General features: G+C 41.8%; 2 protein-coding genes across 3 annotated transcripts; one reads left to right on the forward strand and one right to left on the reverse strand.

Annotated features, from left to right (window-relative positions):
• Positions 1–5,058: 5,058 nt before the first annotated feature.
• Positions 5,059–10,483, forward strand: LOC139566348 (ATP synthase subunit beta, mitochondrial). The gene is made up of 9 exons (XM_071387465.1): positions 5,059–5,267; positions 6,156–6,329; positions 6,549–6,723; positions 6,910–7,031; positions 7,120–7,304; positions 8,571–8,852; positions 8,985–9,197; positions 9,558–9,759; positions 10,067–10,483. Exons 1-9 carry the CDS (start codon positions 5,165–5,167, stop codon positions 10,162–10,164), a joined length of 1,554 nt encoding a protein of 517 aa, XP_071243566.1. The 5' UTR covers positions 5,059–5,164; the 3' UTR covers positions 10,165–10,483.
• A 2,670-nt stretch (positions 10,484–13,153) lies between these two features.
• On the reverse strand, positions 13,154–20,049 carry LOC139566350 (retinol dehydrogenase 7-like). Of its 2 annotated transcripts, none has more exons than XM_071387467.1 (5): positions 19,945–20,049; positions 14,665–14,985; positions 14,201–14,459; positions 13,832–13,995; positions 13,154–13,588 (listed from the first exon to the last, which is right to left on the reverse strand). In XM_071387467.1, exons 2-5 carry the CDS (start codon positions 14,975–14,977, stop codon positions 13,365–13,367), a joined length of 960 nt encoding a protein of 319 aa, XP_071243568.1. In that variant the 5' UTR covers positions 14,978–14,985; positions 19,945–20,049; the 3' UTR covers positions 13,154–13,364. The 2 variants fall into 2 exon arrangements, with proteins under 2 accessions (XP_071243568.1, XP_071243567.1); XM_071387466.1 differs by lacking the exon at positions 19,945–20,049 and adding an exon at positions 18,081–18,134.
• Positions 20,050–20,839: the final 790 nt, after the last annotated feature.

Raw genomic sequence — 20,839 nt, forward strand, 5'->3', positions numbered from 1 at the left:
ACACTTTCAGGTATACTGAAAATGATTTATAAAGGGTTACAAATGGTTAATTATCAGTTTATAGATACCAGATATACCAAATACCAGATAGATAGCCCCATAGAAAGCACAAGGCCACTGAAAATAATTTACGCTGAGTGTACAAAACATTATGAACACATGCTCTTTCAATGACAGACTGGTGAATTCAGATGAAAGTTATGATCCCTTTTTGATGTCACCTGTTAAATCCACTTCAATCAGTGTAGATGAAGTTGAGGAGACAGTTTAAATAAGTATTTTTAAGCCTTGTGACAGTTGAGACATGGATTGTGTATGTGTGCCACTCAGAGGGTGAAAGGGCAAAACAAAAGATTGAAGTGCCTTTGAACAAAGTATGGTAGTAGGTAACAGGCGCACATGTTTGTGTAAAGAACTGCAACTCTGCTGGGTTTTTCACGCTCAACAGTTTCCCGTCTATATCAAGAATGTCCACCACCCAAAGGACAAACAGACAATTTTGTGACAACTGTGGGAAATATTGGCGTCAACATGGGCCAGCATCCCTGTGGAACGCTTTCGACTTCTTGTAGAGTCCCCATGCCCCGACGAACTGAGGTATAGAGTGTGTATGTCTTTCTTAACCAGACAAAACCATCTTAAGAATGTTGAAAAGCCCTGACTCATGTGTAGACAAAGCCTGAGGAGACAGGGGCATGAAAATCATTACCACAGTACTTCAGTAACATTCATCCATTTTCGTATTTAAGGACAGAAGAATGTTTATTTTGGAAGTTGTTGTGACAACCTTGTCATGTAAAAGGCTTAAAAGAGGAACTGAGAAATAAATTGTAATAAAAGTACTAATTTTAAAAATGCAGACTTACAAAGTAAACGCACATGGCTGGTGTCTAAAACCAATGGCTCTTCCACGTCAGTAAACACCTTTTCAAGATAACACAGGCCCGATTAAACATTGCAGGCTCCTGTGCCGATTAGCCACTCCCACAAATGAGGCAATACAATGAGCAATGCAATTTAACAGGAAATGTTTGGAGATGATAGAAAGTGCAGGTTATGGATTAAATTAATTATAAATCGATACAGAAAATAAATAACATTGCATCACAATAATCTACAGTTTAAAAATGTCAATAAACTATTTTAATCTATATATATAAAAAATAGTAATGTAGTCCATAGGGAAGGCTCTCCTTCACAGTTGGCATGTAGCCTTCTTCACTTTCCATAACAGAGGATATTCCAGCTATTCTATACTGGAATTCTAACACTGAGTGGTAGCATTCACAATCACACTTAATTCCACGTTGCAACAATAAAGAGAGGATTTTAAATTATTTTTTAAAATGTCATTCAATCAATGAAATGTATTTATAAAGTCCATTTTACATCAGACAATGTCACAAAGTGCTATACAGAAACCCAGCCTAAAACCCCAAACAGCAAGCAATGCAGATGTAGAAGCACAGTGGCTAGGAAAAACTCCCTAGAATGGCAGGAACCTAGGAAGAAATCTAGAGAGGAACCAGGCTCTGAGGGGTGGCCAGTCCTTTTCTGGCTGTACCGGGTGGCGATTATAACAGTACATGGCCAAGATGTTCAAACGTTCATAGATGACCATCAGGGTCAAGTAATAATAATCACAGTGGTTGTAGAGTGTGCAAACAGGTCAGCACCTTCATTTAACTAGGCAAGTCAGCTAAAAACAAATTCTTATTTACAAAGATGGCCTACCGGGGAACAGTGGGTTAAGTGCCTTGTTCAGGGGCAAGACGACAGATTTTTACCTTGTCAGCTCAGGGATTCAATCCAGCAACCTTTCGGTTACTGGCCCAAAGCTCTAACCACTAGGCTACCTGCCAAGGATGAGGATGGAAAGGAAGCACCAACATTTCTAGTGCAGACCCACACTCTAGTGGAAAGACAGTGTATGTGCTGAAATTGAGCTTGTGCACAGTGTATGTGTTCTCAACACAGTCTGGGGTGTGGAGCTGTGTATGTGTGTGTTGCTGTGTTTTGGGAAAATGAATATTCACTTGCTGCATTATGCAGACTCAAATCAAATCAAACTTTATTAAATGCACCCGAATATAACATGTGTAGACTTTACCGTGAAATTATTACTTACAATGTCACGCCCTGACCTTAGTTATCTTTGTTTTCTTTATTATTTTGGTTAGGTCAGGGTGTGACGAGGGGGGTATGTGTGTTTTTTGTCTTGTATAGGGTTTTTGTATGTCTAGGTGTGTGTGGTTAGTCTAGGCATATGTAGGTCTATGGTGGCCTAGATTGGTTCCCAATCAGAGGCAGCTGTTTATCGTTGTCTCTGATTGGGGATCCTATTTAGGTTGCCATTTGCCAGTTTGGTTTGTGGGTGATTGTCTATGTGATGTTGCATGTCTGCACTCGTTATATTTAGCGTCACTTTTGTATTAGTTTGTTTATTGTTCTTCATTGTCATTAAAGAAGATGTATTCACATCACGCTGCGCTTTGGTCTCCTCACTACGACGAACGTGACATACAAGCCCTTAACCAACAGTGCAGTTCAAGAAAGAGCTAAGAAAATATTTACCAAATAAACTAAAGTTAAAAATAATAAAAAGTAACACAATATAATAATTTGGACATGTACAGTCGTAGCCAAAAGTTTTGAGAATGACACAAATATAAATTTTCACAAAGTCTGCTGCATCAGTTTGTATGATGGCAATTTGCATATACTCCAGAATGTTATGAAGAGTGATCAGATGAATTGCAATTAATTGCAAAGTCCCTCTTTGCCATGCAAATGAACTGAATCCCCCAAAAACATGTCCACTGCATTTCAGCCCTGCCACAAAAGGACCAGCTGACATCATGTCAGCAATTTTCTCGTTAACACAGGTGTGAATGTTGACGAGGACAAGGCTGGAGATCACTCTGTCATGCTGATTGAGTTCGAATAACAGAATGGAAGTTTCAAAAGGAGGGTGGTGCTTGGAATCATTGTTCTTCCTCTGTCAACCATGGTTACATGCCGTCATCATTGCTTTGCACAAAAAGGGCTTCACAGGCAAGGATATTGCTGCCAGTAAGACTGCACCTAAATCAACCATTTATCGGATCATCAAGAACTTCAAGGAGAGTGGTTCAGTTGTTGTGAAGAAGGCTTCAGGGCGCCCAAGAAAGTCCAGGAAGCGCCAGGACCGTCTCCTAAAGCTGATTTCACTGTGGGATCGGGGCACCACCAGTACAGAGCTTGCTCAGGAATGGCAGCAGGCAGGTGTGAGTGTATCTGCACACACAGTGAGGCGAAGACTTTTGGAGGATGGCCTGGTGTCAAGAAGGGCAGCAAAGAAGCCACTTCTCTCCAGGAAAAATATCAGGGAGAGACTGATATTCTGCAAAAGGTACAGGGATTGGACTGCTGAGGACTGGGGTAAAGTCATTTTCTCTGATGAATCCCCTTTCCGTTGTTTTGGGGCATCTGTAAAAAAGCTTGTCCGGAGAAGACAAGGTGAGCACTACCATCAGTCCTGTGTCATGCCAACAGTAAAGCATCCTGAGACCATTCATGTGTGGGGTTGCTTCTCAGCCAAGGGAGTGGGCTCACTCACAATTTTGCCTAAGAACACAGCCATGAATAAAGAATGGTACCAACACATCCTCCGAGAGCAACTTCTCCCAACCATCCAGGAACAGTTTGGTGACGAACAATGCCTTTTCCAGCATGATGGAGCTCCTTGCTATAAGGCAAAAGTAATAACTAAGTGGCTCGGGAAACAAAACATCAATATTTTGGGTCCATGGCCAGGAAACTCCCCAGACCTTAATCGCATTGAGAACTTGTGGTCAATCCTCAAGAGGCGGGTGGACAAAGAAAAACCCACAAATTCTGACAAACGCCAAGCGTTGATTATGCAAGAATGGGCTGCCATCAGTCAGGATGTGGCCCAAAAGTTAATTGACAGCATGCCAGGGCGGATTGCGGAGGTCTTGAAAAAGAAGGGTCAACACTGCAAATATTGACTCTTTGCATCAACTTCATGTAATTGTCAATAAAAGCCTTTGACAATTATGAAATGCTTCTAATTATACTTCAGTATTCCATAGTAACATCTGACAAAAATATCTAAAGACACTGAATCAGCAAACTTTGTGAAAATTAATATTTGTGTCATTCTCAAAACTTTTGGCCACGACTGTAGGTAGGGGTGAAGTGACTGTGCATAGATAATAAACAGTGAGTAGCAGCAGTGGGGTGGGGGGTCAATGTAAATAGTCCAGTGGCCATTTGATTAATTGTTCAGCAGTCTTATGGCTTGGGGGTAGAAGCTGTTAAGGAGCATTTTGGTCCTATGCTTGGGGCTCCGGTACCGCTTGCTGTGTGGTAGCAGAGAAAACAGTCTATGACAATTTTTGGGTCTTTCTTCTGACACCTCCTAGCATATAGGTCCTGGATGGCAGGAAGCTTGGCCCCAGTGATGTACTGGGCCGTATGCACTACCCTCTGTAGCGCCTTACGGTCAGATGCCGAGCAGTTGCTATACCAGGCGGTGATGCAACTGGTCAGGATGCTCTCGAGGGTGCAGCTGTAGAACTTTCTGGGGACCATGCCAACTTGTAAGTCGCTCTGGATAAGAGCGTCTGCTAAATGACTTAAATGTAAATGTAAATCTGGAGACCCATGCCAAATCTTTTCAGTCTCCTGAGGGGGAAAATGTGTTGTTGTTGTGCCCTCTTCACATGCTACACACACATACACACACGCACACACACACACACACACACATATGACTCCAGACTGATTGTTATTGGTTAAACATAATTTACACCAGATCCTTCCAGAATCCTCACAGTGTTCTCCCATGTAGTATCTCTATTCTGTAGTGACCTTGAGTTTGTATCTGTTGTTGTCTGGGTTGTTAGAACACTGTGTATGATTATTCTTGCTGCATTGACATGATAAATCATTTGTAACGTTTGAAAGACAATCACTATGTATTGTATAGTAGTAGCTTATGACCGTCATATCAATGCAATACTAATCAGCTGGACGGATGTCACGAAGTGCGCCTGCTCAGTTTGTCCCTGACGTTTCGCGCACGCTCAGTTCAGATCACATTCATTCATTATAAAGGCACAAGTCGTTTCGTCTCTTTCCACCTTCAGCCATTTTGACAATGTTAGGAGCTGTGGGACGCTGCTGTACCGGGGCTCTCCAGGCACTTAAGCCTGGGGTCCAGCCCCTGAAGGCCCTTGTTGGATCGCCTTCTGTCCTTGGACGTAAGTTCTGCAATCACATTTAATTTTGCAGGGGTAGCTAATTAATTGGAAAAAAACGCAGTTCGGAGCGGACCTGGTATTAGGCTAACTGCTAGTTAACGTTAGCCTAAAGCAACAAGCTGGCTTCCTTCAGTGTAGCAGGCCTCACCTTTTTTTAAATCTATAATTTCGTCTACTGATTTAATATTGAGCGTGAAACTTATGTCATGTATTCAATTTAATTGCTATAGTCCTATGTGACCCAAGTACATATAGCTGCGTGGCATGATTTTTGTGCAAATAGAAATGACCTTAGTATGACATGAGGTTTGGAGGCTCGCGCTAGCGAGTGCATACTGTGGCTGGCTAGCTAGCTTCAATGACAGTCATTCAATGCCAGTTAACTAGTCAAATAGCGTTGGACGAGTAGAAATTAATTTCTAAATGTTTTGCTTTAACTAGGTATCAATTTGCCAATTTGTTTTCGTCATACGTTGTCTGGCTAACGTAGCTAGCATGCTATCCATCTGTCACCTAGCTAACGTTCGTTAACTGATTAGGCCGAGTTGCAGAAGTACAACTGTCACCTTAGCGTAACGTTATTTGGTTGCCTAGACATTTGTCGTTTTCTATGAATTTGGTAACTAACGTTAGTTGATGACTTTAATGGCTGAGCTGTAACTAATTATCCTACTCAACATGGCCGAAAATACTTGACATTGAGTCTGGTTCTTTGCTCTTGCGCACATAGCTAGCAACACAGGTGATATTATTAAATGTATTTCTCTGCATTTTCTAGGCTAGCTTGACAATGGTCAGCAGACATCACTGCGTGTTATTGATAGTTCATTCACTGCAAGGTCATGTGGTTCTGGGTCAATGCATGCTTACATTGGTTTACTTTTACAGGCAGAGACTACTCTGCACCTGCTGCTGCTGCCGCCTTTGCCCATGGCAGGATCGTAGCAGTCATCGGTGCCGTCGTCGACGTCCAGTTCGATGAGGGCCTCCCGCCCATCCTCAATGCCCTGGAAGTCGCTGGGCGTGAGTCCAGGCTAGTCCTGGAGGTGGCACAGCATCTTGGTAAGTAATTTAGCCTATGTTTAAAGGCAGCCTAATTCATAGTTTTTTCCTGGTCTTTTGAACAATCAGATTGGCCCTTTTGCTAATAATTGGGCAAAATATCCTAATTGTGTAAATGCAGCCATCGTTTTTCAAAGGCGTTGTACCTGCATTGCATAATCAGTAACGTCCAGCTCAGATTTGATTTGAATTGCACCCCAATAAGTTGTCGACTTTCAGGTGAGAACACTGTGCGTACCATTGCCATGGATGGTACAGAAGGTCTTGTCCGTGGACAGAAGGTTGTGGACACTGGCGATCCCATCAGAATCCCAGTGGGTCCCGAGACCCTGGGCAGAATCATGAATGTCATTGGAGAGCCCATTGATGAGAGGGGACCAATCTCCACCAAGCAGTAAGCACTTTGTCTATCAGCCAATTCCTAATAGGTTTAGAAAATGCAATCGCAACATTTAAGTAAATCAATATTTTTTTTAATGCATTATTCAAAGAATGGTCTCGAGTCTGGCTGAATGATAAGCAATTGGAAATTGCTTGTTCAATTCAAGTATTGTCTCTAATCTTCATTTTTTATTTTTAGGACTGCCGCCATCCACGCTGAGGCCCCAGAGTTCACTGACATGAGTGTGGAGCAGGAGATCCTGGTAACTGGCATCAAGGTGGTAGATTTGCTGGCTCCCTACGCCAAGGGAGGCAAAATTGGTATGTGGGACAACTGATATCATTGTTTCACATTTTTGCAAATATTTAGATAATGTTTAATGAAAGAAAATTGTGCCTTTTTCTATAGGTCTGTTCGGTGGTGCTGGTGTGGGCAAGACTGTGTTGATCATGGAGCTGATTAACAATGTGGCCAAGGCCCATGGTGGTTACTCTGTGTTTGCCGGAGTGGGAGAGCGTACCCGCGAGGGAAATGACTTGTACCACGAGATGATTGAGTCGGGTGTCATCAACCTGAAGGATGACACCTCCAAGGTGAACAACTGGCCACATTTGGTAGTCATAAGCAGGTGCCTCTATTTAACCCCTAAGAATAAGTGATTATTTTTTTTTAACCTGAAGGTCAACAACTAATCTAATTAGCATTTAAAATCCTGTCTGTTTAAGCTAGAGATCTGTTTTTTTGCGTTAGATGAATCAATCCGCCTATGTAATACTTCTGCAACTGCAGTGAAGGGTGACAGAGCTAGAGCGGTGTTTGTCAGACCATGAGCCATCCTGAAAATCAGTCTTCTCACAATCGTCTGTAGTGTCCCGACTGGTTTGGCCTACATACTATTATGACCCCTCTATGGAAAGATGAGACTTATGAACACTGGTTTTGCTCTGACCCCACAAGTGTTTTGGGACTTGTCTGAAGTTGGTACAGCAGATCTGCAAACTGTCTTAACAGTTTGGGCTACGCACTAGTACGACCCCTCTGTAAGGGTGAGACTCTCACAAACAAGTACATGTTTTGCTCTAGGATGGCCTCAAGACTCATCTGAAGGTCCCCTGATACCAGTCAAATACACTTATGGTAGTGTATATATGGAGACAGTCCCGAAAACTAAACAATCTGTTTTCAATGTGTTTGTATAACCTAATAGCAATAAGGCCAACATTTTTCATCTCTTGTAATATATATTTTTTTATACTTCAAGGAGTTACAATTCAAAATCAATGGCAAAATGGTCTGTGGCATGACCATAAAACAATTCCATATAACTTAGCAGTACCCAGTCGCCTGGCTTGGACTCCTATGGGAGTCTTATGCAGACTGATGGTATTTTAGTGTCAGTCACAGGAAAGACAACCCACTGTTAAATGTCAAAATTGAAGGTGCAATATGCAGAAATCGCTCTGTTTCCTGGCTATAAATTCGAGTAGTCAGTCTAATTTCAGTTTGTGACAAAATAGCATAGAGAATCATGGTGCCATCTAAACTGCTATGAAATATATTTTCCATAACAAACATTTTCAGCTGTTTGAAGTTGGTGTACCAAAGTAAGATGCAGAAACTTAACGAAGCATAGAAATGGAGCACATAGATCATATCTACTGCTTCTTAGACTGGCTTTCAATGAAAATGACTGGTCTCTTAATCACATTTCTATGAATTGTCACCCAAAAAGTTACATTGTAGCATATCACCAGTCTGGAAAGTTGACTTGATGTTCACATCAGCCTTTCCCCTCTAGTTTCTATTATGGTTTGACCTAGATGTGTTTTCTAATGGTGCCCTCTCCTCCAAACCCCTAGGTGGCTCTGGTGTACGGACAAATGAACGAGCCCCCAGGTGCCCGTGCCCGTGTGGCTCTGACTGGTCTGACTGTGGCTGAGTATTTCCGTGACCAGGAGGGGCAGGATGTGCTGCTCTTCATCGATAACATCTTCCGCTTCACCCAGGCTGGCTCCGAGGTGTCTGCCCTGCTGGGTCGTATCCCCTCCGCTGTGGGTTACCAGCCCACCCTTGCCACTGACATGGGTACCATGCAGGAGAGAATCACCACCACCAAGAAGGGTTCCATCACCTCTGTGCAGGTAAGCTGGAGTTCAAGCAGCATAGGCCTGTTGGAGGACTACGCTAACATGGCAATCTGTAGCACCCAATAGTCTGACATGGCTTCAAGACTGAAACGCTACCAGTGAATCTAACAACCATGTTTCTCTAAGGCCATCTATGTGCCAGCTGACGATTTGACTGATCCCGCCCCTGCCACCACCTTCGCTCACTTGGACGCCACCACTGTGCTCTCCCGTGCCATCGCTGAGCTGGGTATCTACCCCGCTGTGGATCCCCTGGATTCCACCTCCCGTATCATGGACCCCAACATTGTCGGCGCTGAGCACTATGACGTTGCTCGTGGAGTGCAGAAGATCCTCCAGGTTAGTGTCTTAAGCCCTCCTAGTGTACCAGTCACCCCGACCTTTGAGTTTATTTTTACAGGGACAGTGCACATTAATCAATGTTTTGGGCAAAGTGCTGGATTTAGCCACCTGGCAAATTTAACTGCACACCCTGGGCAGGTTATTAAAAACCATTCCCATGACAATGAGCAGTGAGCACATGCAGAGCAACATAGGACAATCAACACGTAGCATGCAGCCAGCGCAATAACAATAGTGTAAAATGCTTAAAGGTAACTGTTACACACTTCACAAGCTAGACATGGAAAGCGGCACTACACAGCTAATGATGAATGACCGACCTTGCCCCTAACATTATGCCTATAACTCTCCCCTCAGGACTACAAGTCCCTGCAGGATATCATTGCCATCCTGGGTATGGATGAGTTGTCTGAGGAGGACAAGCTGATTGTCTCTCGTGCCCGCAAGATCCAGCGTTTCCTGTCCCAGCCCTTCCAGGTGGCGGAGGTATTCACCGGTCACGCTGGCAAGCTGGTGCCACTCAAGGAGACCATCAGTGGCTTCCAGAGCATTCTAAATGGTAAGTAGTACTTGTGATTAGGTTTAAAGGTGGACTCTGCGATATGATGTATATGTGTGAAGTTAACAACTTAGTTGGTCAATTTCTGCAACTACTAAGAGCGTTGAAGCATGAGGTTAAACTTGGCTGTTTTGGCTCCCACGTAACAATCGAATCCATGCGCATAGTCTTGCATCTCGCTCATTGCCATATCTGCAGTTCTGCTCGTGGCAACATTTCGGTCCGTATACCTTTTAAACTGATGAATTTCCTTGGTGTTGTCGGTGTGACATTCTGATTGGAGCGTATGGTCATTCTTTCCCTCCAGGTGAGTACGATGCCCTGCCCGAGCAGGCTTTCTACATGGTCGGACCCATCGAGGAGGTGGTTGAGAAGGCCGCACAGATGGCGAAGGATCTCGCATAAGTTCATCTTTAATTGTGAGGAGGGAGAGAAGCAAAGAAATGGAGGGTTGTGTAGAAGAAGCACTTGATTTGTAATGTCACATGCAACAATTCCCTGTCATCCTGTAAAGTTATATTTAATCTTTCCAGTGAAAGAAGATGGAATAAAGATTTGTGTTTGGTCTCTTGTATGTTTTGGCATTTTTCAATGTACTGTTGCGATGCTATTCCTGTCTGGGTGCTGTCAGACTGGTTGTAAAATGTAATCCTACAGCACTGAGCCACTAGATGGGGTTCAAAGGCTTTGAGGAGTGACTAAATAAAACGGCTGTTAAAGTTGAGGGAAGTTTGTCATTCCTTGTGCAGTGATGCATTTTATAAGACCTAACTAGAGTAATTGTAAAATGTTTAAGTATAGCTTACTGCTGAGATGTGACAGTCATGTTATTAAGTTGCAAAATGCAGAAATCGCTCTGCCGTTACCTGTTTGCTGGTAGTTGAGCTAACTTCATTTGTGATGAGAATCATTGTACAATCTAAACTGCTGTGACACCTCTTTCAGTAACCAAAAAGTATTGTTTGATGCTGGTGTATAAAAGCTTCACACGAATGGGAAGCATAACAATGGGGAAGTGCTACTGCTTTTTAGACTTGCTTTCAATGAGTGGTGGAGGTTATAACTAACTTGGTTGGGTCACCACAAAGTTACACATTGCAGCTTTAAGATAAAGATGTCTTCAAAAGGACCCAACAAACTAGACAGCACTAACAAATGCAAACCAGATTCCTACCACAGCTGACAGTACTCTGATACTAGACAACTTTTCTTTGCTGCAGATACGGTTTGACTGGGTGGAGGGTCAAAGTTGAAACTCGATAGCCCTGAGCAGAGAAATGGTCAAGTGGACATGTTAATGTTAGTACCAGTCAAGTTTGGACACCAAGGGTTTTTAATTTTACTATTTTCTACATTGTAGCATAATGGTGACCAAACTATGAAATAACACAAGGATTCATGTAAAATATGTTGTATTTGATACTCTTCAAAGTAGCCACCCTTTGCTTTGCACAGTATTGGCATTCTGTCAACCAGCTTCATGAGGTAGTTACCTGGAAAGCATTACAATTAACAGTTGTGCCATGTTAATTTGTGGAATTTCTTTCCTCAATGCATTTGAGCCAATCAGTTGTGTTGTGACAAGGTAGGGGTGGTATACAGAAGGTAGCCATATTTGGTATAAGACCAAATAGGGAACAGCTCAAATGAGGAAAGCAAAATGACAGTCCATTAAGACATGAAGGGCAGTCAATCTGGAAAATGTCAAGAACTTTTATGTTTTCTTCAAGTGTTGTCGCAAAAACCAAGCGCTATGTTGAAACTGACTCTCGTGAGGACCACCACTGGAAAGGAAGACCCAGAGTTACCTCTGCTGCAGAGGATAAGTTCATTAGAGTTACCAGCCTTAGAAATTGCAGCCCAAATAAATGCTTCGCAGATTTCAAGTAACAGACACATCTCAACATCAACTGTTCAGAGGAGACTGTGAATCAGGCCTTCATGGTCGAATTGCTGCCAAGAAACCACTACAAAAAGGACACTTGCTTGGGCCAAGAGACTTGCTTGGGCCAAGAAACACGACCAATGGACATTAGACCGGTGGAAATCTGTCCTTTGGTCTGTTGAGTCCACATTTGAGAATTTTGGTTCCAACTGCTGTGTCTTTGTGAGATGCAAAGTAGGTGAACGGATGATCTCCACATGTGTGGTAGCCACCGTGAAGTATGGAAGAGGTGTGATGGTGTGGGGGTGCTTTGCTGGTGACACTGTCAGTGATTTATTTAAAATTCAAGGCACACTTAACCAGCATGGCTACCACAGCATTCTGCAGCGATACACCATCCCATCTGGTTTGTGCTTAGTGGGACTATCATTTTTTTTTCAGAAGGACATTGACCCAAAACACACTTCCAGGCTGTGTAAGGGCTGTTTGACCAAAGAGAGTGATGGAAAGCTGCATCAGATGACCTGGCCTCCACAATCACCCGACCGCAACCCAATTGAGATGGTTTGGGATGAGTTGAACCACAGAGTGAAGGAAAAGCAGCCAACAAGTGCTCAGCATATGTGGGAGCTCCTTAAAGACTGTTGGAAAAGTATTCCTTATGAAGCTGGTTGAGAGAATGCCAAGAGTGTGCAAAGCTGTCATCAAGGCAAAGGGTGGCTACTTTGAAGAATCTCAAATATAAAATATATTTAGATTTGTTTAACACTTTTTTGGTTACTACCTTATTCCATATGTGTTATTTCATAGTTTTGATGTATTCTCTATTATTCTAGAATGTAGAAAATAGTAAAAAATAAAGAAAAACCCTTGAATGAGTAGGTGTCAAAATGTTTGTTTGGATTGGTACTGTATGTATTTAAAGTAGAAATCTGACATGGGCTGCAAGATCGAAATAAAAGGGTGTAAATATTTCATAGACGTACTTATCTCCTACCAATATTTACAATTGTTATAGAATTTAATATTTAAGTTGTGAATGTGGAGGTATTTGAATCATAGCTGCTCATATCAGTGAAGTTGAGAGAATCTGAATGATTCAAATCTTGTGAACTTCCTTTTTGGTCACTTATTACAGGTTATCCTTCAACATACCAATATCAACACATCAAGGACAAAGACTGTCAAACCTTGACCTTAATCCCCATTTCTCTTGTAAAGTTTTCAAAGACCAACCCAACACTGCCCATGTCATACTGGGCAGAGATGGAAGAGGAAGCGAGACATCCCACAAATGTTCTGTTTCAATGGAAGTCAATGAATTAAGTAGACCAGACCCAGCTGCGATTGAATTGATGTCCATGGTAGAGTCACTCCCTTAAGTAAACTGTAACTTAATTTTTTCCCCAATGATGAACAGCCTGAGTGAACTGTCTTCAGTTATCCACTCTATTTGATACTGGCATAGAGAATGCACTGAATAAAAGAGGGGAAACAAGTGGAACCAAATAGCAATTATGGCTTTTATTTTTTGTTAAAGGTCAGAGGGGCATAATGACGGGGCATAATGACAATGTCTCTAGCTAAGCTTACATCATACTGTATTTCGGCCTGCAGACCGTAGGGTACAAAAGTGTTATATTCATTAAAGACAATCAGTAGCACAGCACAATCAAGTATTTGTTCTGACAGCATAAACACTGACAATCTTGCGTCAGCCTTAGTTGACAGCCTTGGCTGGTAGGATGGCTTCCTTGAGCAGTAGCCAGTCGGCAAACCCGGTTGGCATGTAGGACATAGGGATCCAGAAGAGCTTGGCGTCCCACCCTGGTGAGTAGCGGGTGCGAGGACGGACTGCAGAGATAGCGTGCTCCATACAGCTCACCACCTTCATCAGGTCAGCGTCAGACATCTTGGCAAGCTTCTCCCTCATCATCACGTCCACTAGAAGGGACAGGGAAGGTTAGGAACCATGTTACATGTTTGTCTTTAGCTATTCAAGATGGCCACTTTCACTAGAACATCGGGGTGAATAATGCTTTCTGAATAGATCAAATCCTTTGAAAGACTGGATGTCACAGTGGGCAGACAGAATAAAAAAATGGCCACATTTTGCATAGGATAAATAAAACATTTGTGTAAATTAATACATTCCAGAATGTAGGAAAATAAAACTTTTATATTTACCCTTGTCCAAATAATCAGGTCCATAATCATCTCTGACTTCTTGTGGCATCTTCTCCCACAGCTGCTTGATGCTTTTCCCCAGGACTATCGAGTCAGTCACGGTGGTCTTGAAAAAGCCTGGCTCAATGCAGAGGACTTTGACTCCGAAAGGTACCATGTTTCTCCTGAAAAACAAGGTAACAAAACTTCTGTTTACAAATGTACTTCTGATATGTTACAGATTTTTATAGTTTGATCAAGTCAAACAGTCAAAGTTGTATTGCTTATGGTTCACCATTGCTAGATTACTGAATATATGTAAAAAATAATAATAATAAAGAAACCACTGATAAAAAATATGGCATGGATAGGATAATGTTCTTGTTTCACCTGAGACTGTCATTGAAGGCCTCCACTCCATACTTAGACACGGTGTAAGGTCCTCCGACTGGACTGATCCTGCCGAACACACTGGCTACGTTGACCACACGACCCCTGGCCTTCTTGATGAGGGGCAGCACACTCAGGGTGACTGCGATGACCCCGTTCAGGTTCACGTCCAGCATGGACTTGTAGTCATCAATGGTCAGCCAATCACAGGGGGCCGAGGGGATGGCCACACCTGCGTTGTTCACCACAGCCCACAGGCCTAGAAGGTGACAGGTCATTATGTAGCTCTATGAACAGCCATTATATTCACAGGTGTTTGGTAAGAAGAGGACATAAGGACAAAGATACCGGCACTAACATGAATGTCAACTGAACTGGTAATATTGCATAATTTGACTGGTATAACTTGAAACAAATGATGATGATGGGACTGTTTGCTTTTCAATATAAACACTGACACTCACCCCTAGCCCCAACTTTGTCTTTAATCAAAGCAGCTGCTTTGTCGACGCTCTCGTTCTTTTTGACATCCAGGTGGAGGGTGGTGAATCTGTCTGAACAGGCCTTCCTCAGATCTTCCTCTCCCTTCTCTGTGAAGCAGGATGCGATCACACAGAAACCCAGCTTGTCCAGATGTCTGGCCAGTAGGTTGCCGAAACCTGAGTCACACCCTGTGATGTAGACATATTTGTTTCCTTTGTCTGGGACTCTGGGGATCTCCCGGAACCAGCGGTACAGGTAGTAAAACACCACCAGCCCAAGGAGGTACAGGAACATGTCTAGGACTGGATGAGACAAACAGCCTTTTAATAAGTCATCTCTAGTTTATCAATATTTTAAGCTAAATGTTCTGATCGGTTGTGTCAGCCACATAGCATAAAACAGGTTTTTAGATGCTAGTGGTTGTATTAATTTGGGATCAATCGCATCCCACAACTGTCCCAGACTATGTTTTGAATATTTATTTCTCGCACAGAATTGATTAGTCGACTATTGTACTATGGGGGATAGTAGACATAGGCTAGTGATTTTGCTGTTCATTAGGCCTACTCATCTTGTTGGCTGATGAAAAGTAAATGTGGATAGTTCTTCCAATATCTTCAATATGCACATTTCTGTCCGATAGCTCTTTCAGGGATAACGTAGCAATGCCCGAAAAAGTGCATTTTCAGCACTAATTAAGGTTGCTGCTCGGGCTCCGAATGACCTATAGATCCGAAACTCAGGATTCATAGTCACCTCAGCTAGGCCTACACATAATGTCAGAACTGGACCCACAGCTCGAATGTAACTATGTTTTTTGTGTTTTTTTGTGGCTATAACAGAAGGAGCAACGAATTGTGGGCCGGCTCTGAAATATGTGATAGTTGGCTTCTAAAAGATTTGGACAAAGTGAGTTTGGTGTCAGTATGTATAAGTTTGATGTCAGAATGATATCTTATTGACTGATGGCTGACTTGATGGCAGTATAATATATTGACATTGTACATTTTATATTGCAAATGGACCGTGTACATTTCCAATGTATTTAATGAGGGATTTACCATCACCAAATGGACAGGCTGAAATCAACACCAACGACCGATGGAGTGGAACCACTATCACTGCTAGGCCATCCCAAGTTCAACGAGCCAGACAATTGGGCATTTCAGCAGTATATTAGAGCATGTCCAATTCGTGATGGTAAATGTCTGTTGTAATACATTGCAAGTGGACAGTGTACATTTGTACACAATTTTTAATGAGGGATTTACCATCACCAAATGGACGGGCTGAAATCAACACCAACGAGAGAATGGACTGTGTCCATTACACATATGCTATAATGTCAGTGTGAACATGCTCTTCTGCAAGTTGACAGTGTCCATTGCCAATGTATATCCAAGGACTTCCCATTACAAAACGGACATGCTGAATCAACACTAATGAGAAATTCTGACTTCCTATGACTTCCTATGATCAAACATGACCAATAGACCTTATAGGTTGATTCAGGGCTTAACATAGTGATATATATAATTTGGTCAGTATATAGGCCATCTCGACATTATATATGCCTTTTGCACATGGTTCACTGACTTTTGGGTTCGGAAGCCGACTTCCTATGATCATATATGGCAAATGAACAAAACATAGGCCTTATGGACAAACTCAATAAAATAAGACAAATGTACAGTTGAATTCGGAAGTTTACATACACCTTAGCCAAATACATTTAAACTCAGTTTATCACAATTCCAGACATTTAATCTGAGTAAAATGTCCCTGTCTTAGGTCAGTTAGGATCATCACTTTATTTTAAGAATGTGAAATGTCAGAATAATAGTAGAGAGAATGATTTATTACAGCTTTTATTTCCTTCATCACATTCCCAGTGGGTCAGAAGTTTACATACACTCAATTAGTATTTGGTAGCATTGCCTTTAAATTGTTTAATTTGGGTCAAACGTTTCGGGTAGCCTTCCACAATTTTCTCACAATAAGTTGGGTAAATTTTGGCCCGTTCCTCCTGACAGAGTTGGTGTAACTGAGTCGGGTTTGTAGGCCTCCTTACTTGCACACGCTTTTTCAGTTCTGCCCACAAATTTTCTATAGGATTGAGGTCAGGGTTTTGTGATGACCACTCCAATACCTTGACTTTGTTGTCCTTAACTTCTCTGGGATAGGTGGCAGTATTTTCACGTCCGGATGAAAAGCGTGTCCAAAGTAAACTGCCTGCTACTCAGGCCCAGAAGCTAAGATATGCATTATTAGTAGATTTGGGTAGAAAACACTCTGAAGTTTCTAAAACTGTTTGAATCATGTCTGTGAGTATAACAGAACTTATTTGGCAGGCGAAACCCCGAGGACAAACCATTCAGAATTATTATTTTTGAGGTCACTCTCTTGTCAATGGGTTTGCATTGGGATTCCAGATGTCTAAGGGACCTTCTTGCAGTTCCTATCGCTTCCATTGGATGTCAACAGTCTTTAGAAATTGGTTGAGGTTTTTCCTTTGAGAGGTGAAGAATTAGCACTGTTCAGAATGAGGCTCGAGGGAAGTGTACTCTTTGTTAGAGGCGGGTGACCTGAAAGCTAGCTACAATTTGTTTTCCTCCGGTATTGAACACAGATCCTCCCGTCTTAACTTTGATCGATTATTCATGTAAAAAAATACCTAAAGTTGTATTACAAAAGTAGTTTGAAATGTTTGGACAAAGCTTACAGGTAACTTATGAGATATTTTGTAGTCACGTTGCGCAAGTTGGAACCGGTGTTTTACTGAATCAAACGCACCAAATGAATGGACATTTTGGATATATATCGATGGAATTAATCGAACAAAAGGACCATTTGTTATGTTTATGGGACATATTGGAGTGCCAACAGAAGAAGCTCGTCAAGGGTAAGGCATGAATTATATCTTTATTTCTTCCTTTTGTGTTGCGCCTGGAGGGTTGAAATAGGATTGTCTGTGTTTGTTTACTGGGGTGCTGTCCTCAGATAATAGCATTGTTTGCTTTCGCCGTAAAGCCTTTTTTAAATTTGACATGTTGGCTGGATTCACAACAAATGTAGCTTTAATTTGGTGTAATGCATGTGTGATTTCATGAAAGTTTAATTTTTATAGTAATTTATTTGAATTTGGCGCTCTGCATTTTCACTGGATGTTGGCCGGTGGGACGCTAGCGTCCCACATATCCCAGAGAGGTTAAGCCATTTTGCCACAACTTTGGAAGTATGCTTGGGGTCATTGTCGATTTGGAAGACCCATTTGCGACCAAGCTTTAACTTCCTGACTGATGTCTTGAGATGTTGCTTCAATATAGCCACATCATTTTCCTCCCTCATGATGCCATCTATTTTGTGAAGTGCACCAGTCCCTCCTGCAGCAAAGCACCTCCACAACATGATACTGCCACCCCCATGTTTCACGGTTGGGATGGTGTTCTTCGGCTTGCAAGCCTCCCCCTTTTCCTGCCAGGACAGGAAAATGGTCTAATTCACGCACTTAAAGAGAAAATACCTGGTCATCCCTACTGCATCTGATCTGGAGGACTCACTAAACACAAATGCTTTGTTTCTAAATTATTTCTGAGTGTTGGAGTGTGCCCCTGGCTATCCGTACATTTTTAAAAACAAGAAAATCGTGCCATCTGGTTTGCTTAATGTAAGGAATTTGAAATGATTTATACTTTTAATTTTGATACTTAAATATATTTTAGCAATTACATTTACTTTTTATACTTAAGTATATTTAAGTATACTTTTACTCAAGTAGGATTTTACTGGATGACTTTGTCTTTTACTTGGGTCATTTTCTATTAAGGTAACGTATCTTTACTTTTACTCAAGTATGACATTTGGGTACTTTTTCCACCACTGGCTATATTACATGGATTTATTAGGCTTTTTAAATTGTATGGAAGCCAGGAGATGCTAAATGTGTTCATGTTTAATTAATGGTCAATTATGGTGAGACCAATAGTTATTTGCTTAACAATCACTGGCTGATGAAATTTCGTGACCGCCACAGCCCTAGTCACATCTACCCAGCTCCACCCCCCATTCCTCAGTATACCAAACAAAGTGCCAGGGTCATCACGGGAAGTTACAGAAATACGCACATTACACAATATGAGGTTAGACATAAATCAAGTGGGATGATAGCGTCTGCCTTTTACAGTTCATCACTAATATGCATCTTATAACAGTAGCTTATAGTAATAACATTATTGTAGCTATAAGATAATCAGGAAAATACTTTGAAGATCAACCACATTCAGGGAGAGTTCATTGAAGCGCATGGAATGACAGAGACAGGGTTGAACAGAGCATTGAACAGTTATTAATGGTTATTAATGCCGGTGTTGTGCCTAAAATCTCCCCCCTGCCAGAACCCCCCCCCCCCCCCCCCCCCTTCTCCATTGCTGCGACTTGCTTGCTAGTTGAGATTTCTGCTCTTCACTCCATTGTCAGTTTAGCCTACATTTCACTGATCTTATTAGCAGAAAGCATTTTTGTCTGTAGTTTTCATTTAGGCTATTTGTTTCAAGTGTATGTGGCGGTTCTGGCTTGTATGGCGCCCTGGTCGAACCTCCTCTCTTTCAGCGCCCGCTCACACCCGGGGGCGCCCAGTGCCGTCCCCGGCAATGTGCCGCCCTGGAATGTTTATTACTTGCCAACATTTTACTCCCTGTTTAATATAACACAGATACAGTAATGATTAATTTCGGTTGCCTATCCTGACGTGAAGTTTGTTTTATAGAAAGTATTTGACTCTGATGTGTGCAACAGAAAGTATTTGACTCTCGCCACAAAATTAAGGAAATTAGAAATGGGGGGGATTCTGGCAAGGGGTTGATTTCCGGCACAACACCGGTTTCAAAGTGCACTATAGGCTATCTTGTACAATTGCTCTTTGTAAATAATCAACTGCAAAATGAGCCAATGTCTTGACAAAGGTCATTTAAACCACAACTAACAAATACTATTACAAATGTGGTTCAAATAAACGAAGGAATATGTGCAACACTCCTACATTCTCATTTGAATGTAATATGAATCTCATGTTAAATGCCAGCTTTCGATGTTTCAAATAACACAATATGGAAAGTGGGGGCGAATTACAGAATTGAAAGCCTTGCACATTACATACTAATAAACATTTGTTCGATCAATTATGATAGATTGTGATAGATAGCCTATCCTCAATTTTTGCATGTTCAAGAAGATTACAGTCTGGTGGAATATTGAAGTCGTACCTGTTGGAGAGGTTCCTTACCAGCGCAACAAAGTAACAGTTTTCAGAAACTACGCAAGACCAAACTCTGCCTAAGAACGTCACATGTCTAGCACTGGCCAATCGGAGCCAAGTTATGTCGTTAGAGCTAACAAGGTCAACAATGATTTGATTAGATATCGTTTGGTAGGAACTTGAAACCACTTAACATACTCTTGACTTCAATATGGAAGGATTATTAAAGTATTCTTTCCTCCATAATTCATCAATGTCTAATAGATTACAAAAATGAAATTAGGCCGACATATTAAATTGCATATTAAATCCTGATATGATTATAAAAAATATGATTTTTACAGAAAATGTGTTTTACATTTTAAAATACGGTTGTCATGGATTATCATGTCAAATAAACTGAACACAAATAGAAACGCAACATGTCAGGTGTTGGTCCTATGTTCCCTGAGTTGAAATAAAAGATCCCAACATTTTCCATACGTACAAAAAGCTTATTTATCTCAAATTTTGTGCATAAATTGTTTTTCATCCCTATTAGTGAGCATTTCTCCTTTCCCAAGATAATCCATCCTCCTGACAGGTGTGTCATGTCAAAAAGCAGATTGAACAGCATAATCATTACACAGGTGCACCTTGTGCTGGGGACAATAAAAGGTCACTCTAAAATGTGCAGTTTTGTCACACAACGCAAGTTTTGAGGGAGCGTGCAATTGGCATGCTGACTGCAGGAATGTCCAGATAATGTAATGTTCATTTCTCTACCATAAGCTGCCTCCAACGTCATTTTAGAGAATTTGGCAGTACGTCCAACCGGCCTCACAACTGCAGACCATGTTTAACCACACCAGCCCACACATCCGGCTTCTTCACCTGCGGGATCGTTTGAGTTGTATTTCTAT

Source organism: Salvelinus alpinus, chromosome 38 (assembly GCF_045679555.1).
Source record: "Salvelinus alpinus chromosome 38, SLU_Salpinus.1, whole genome shotgun sequence".
NCBI lineage: Eukaryota > Metazoa > Chordata > Actinopteri > Salmoniformes > Salmonidae > Salvelinus > Salvelinus alpinus.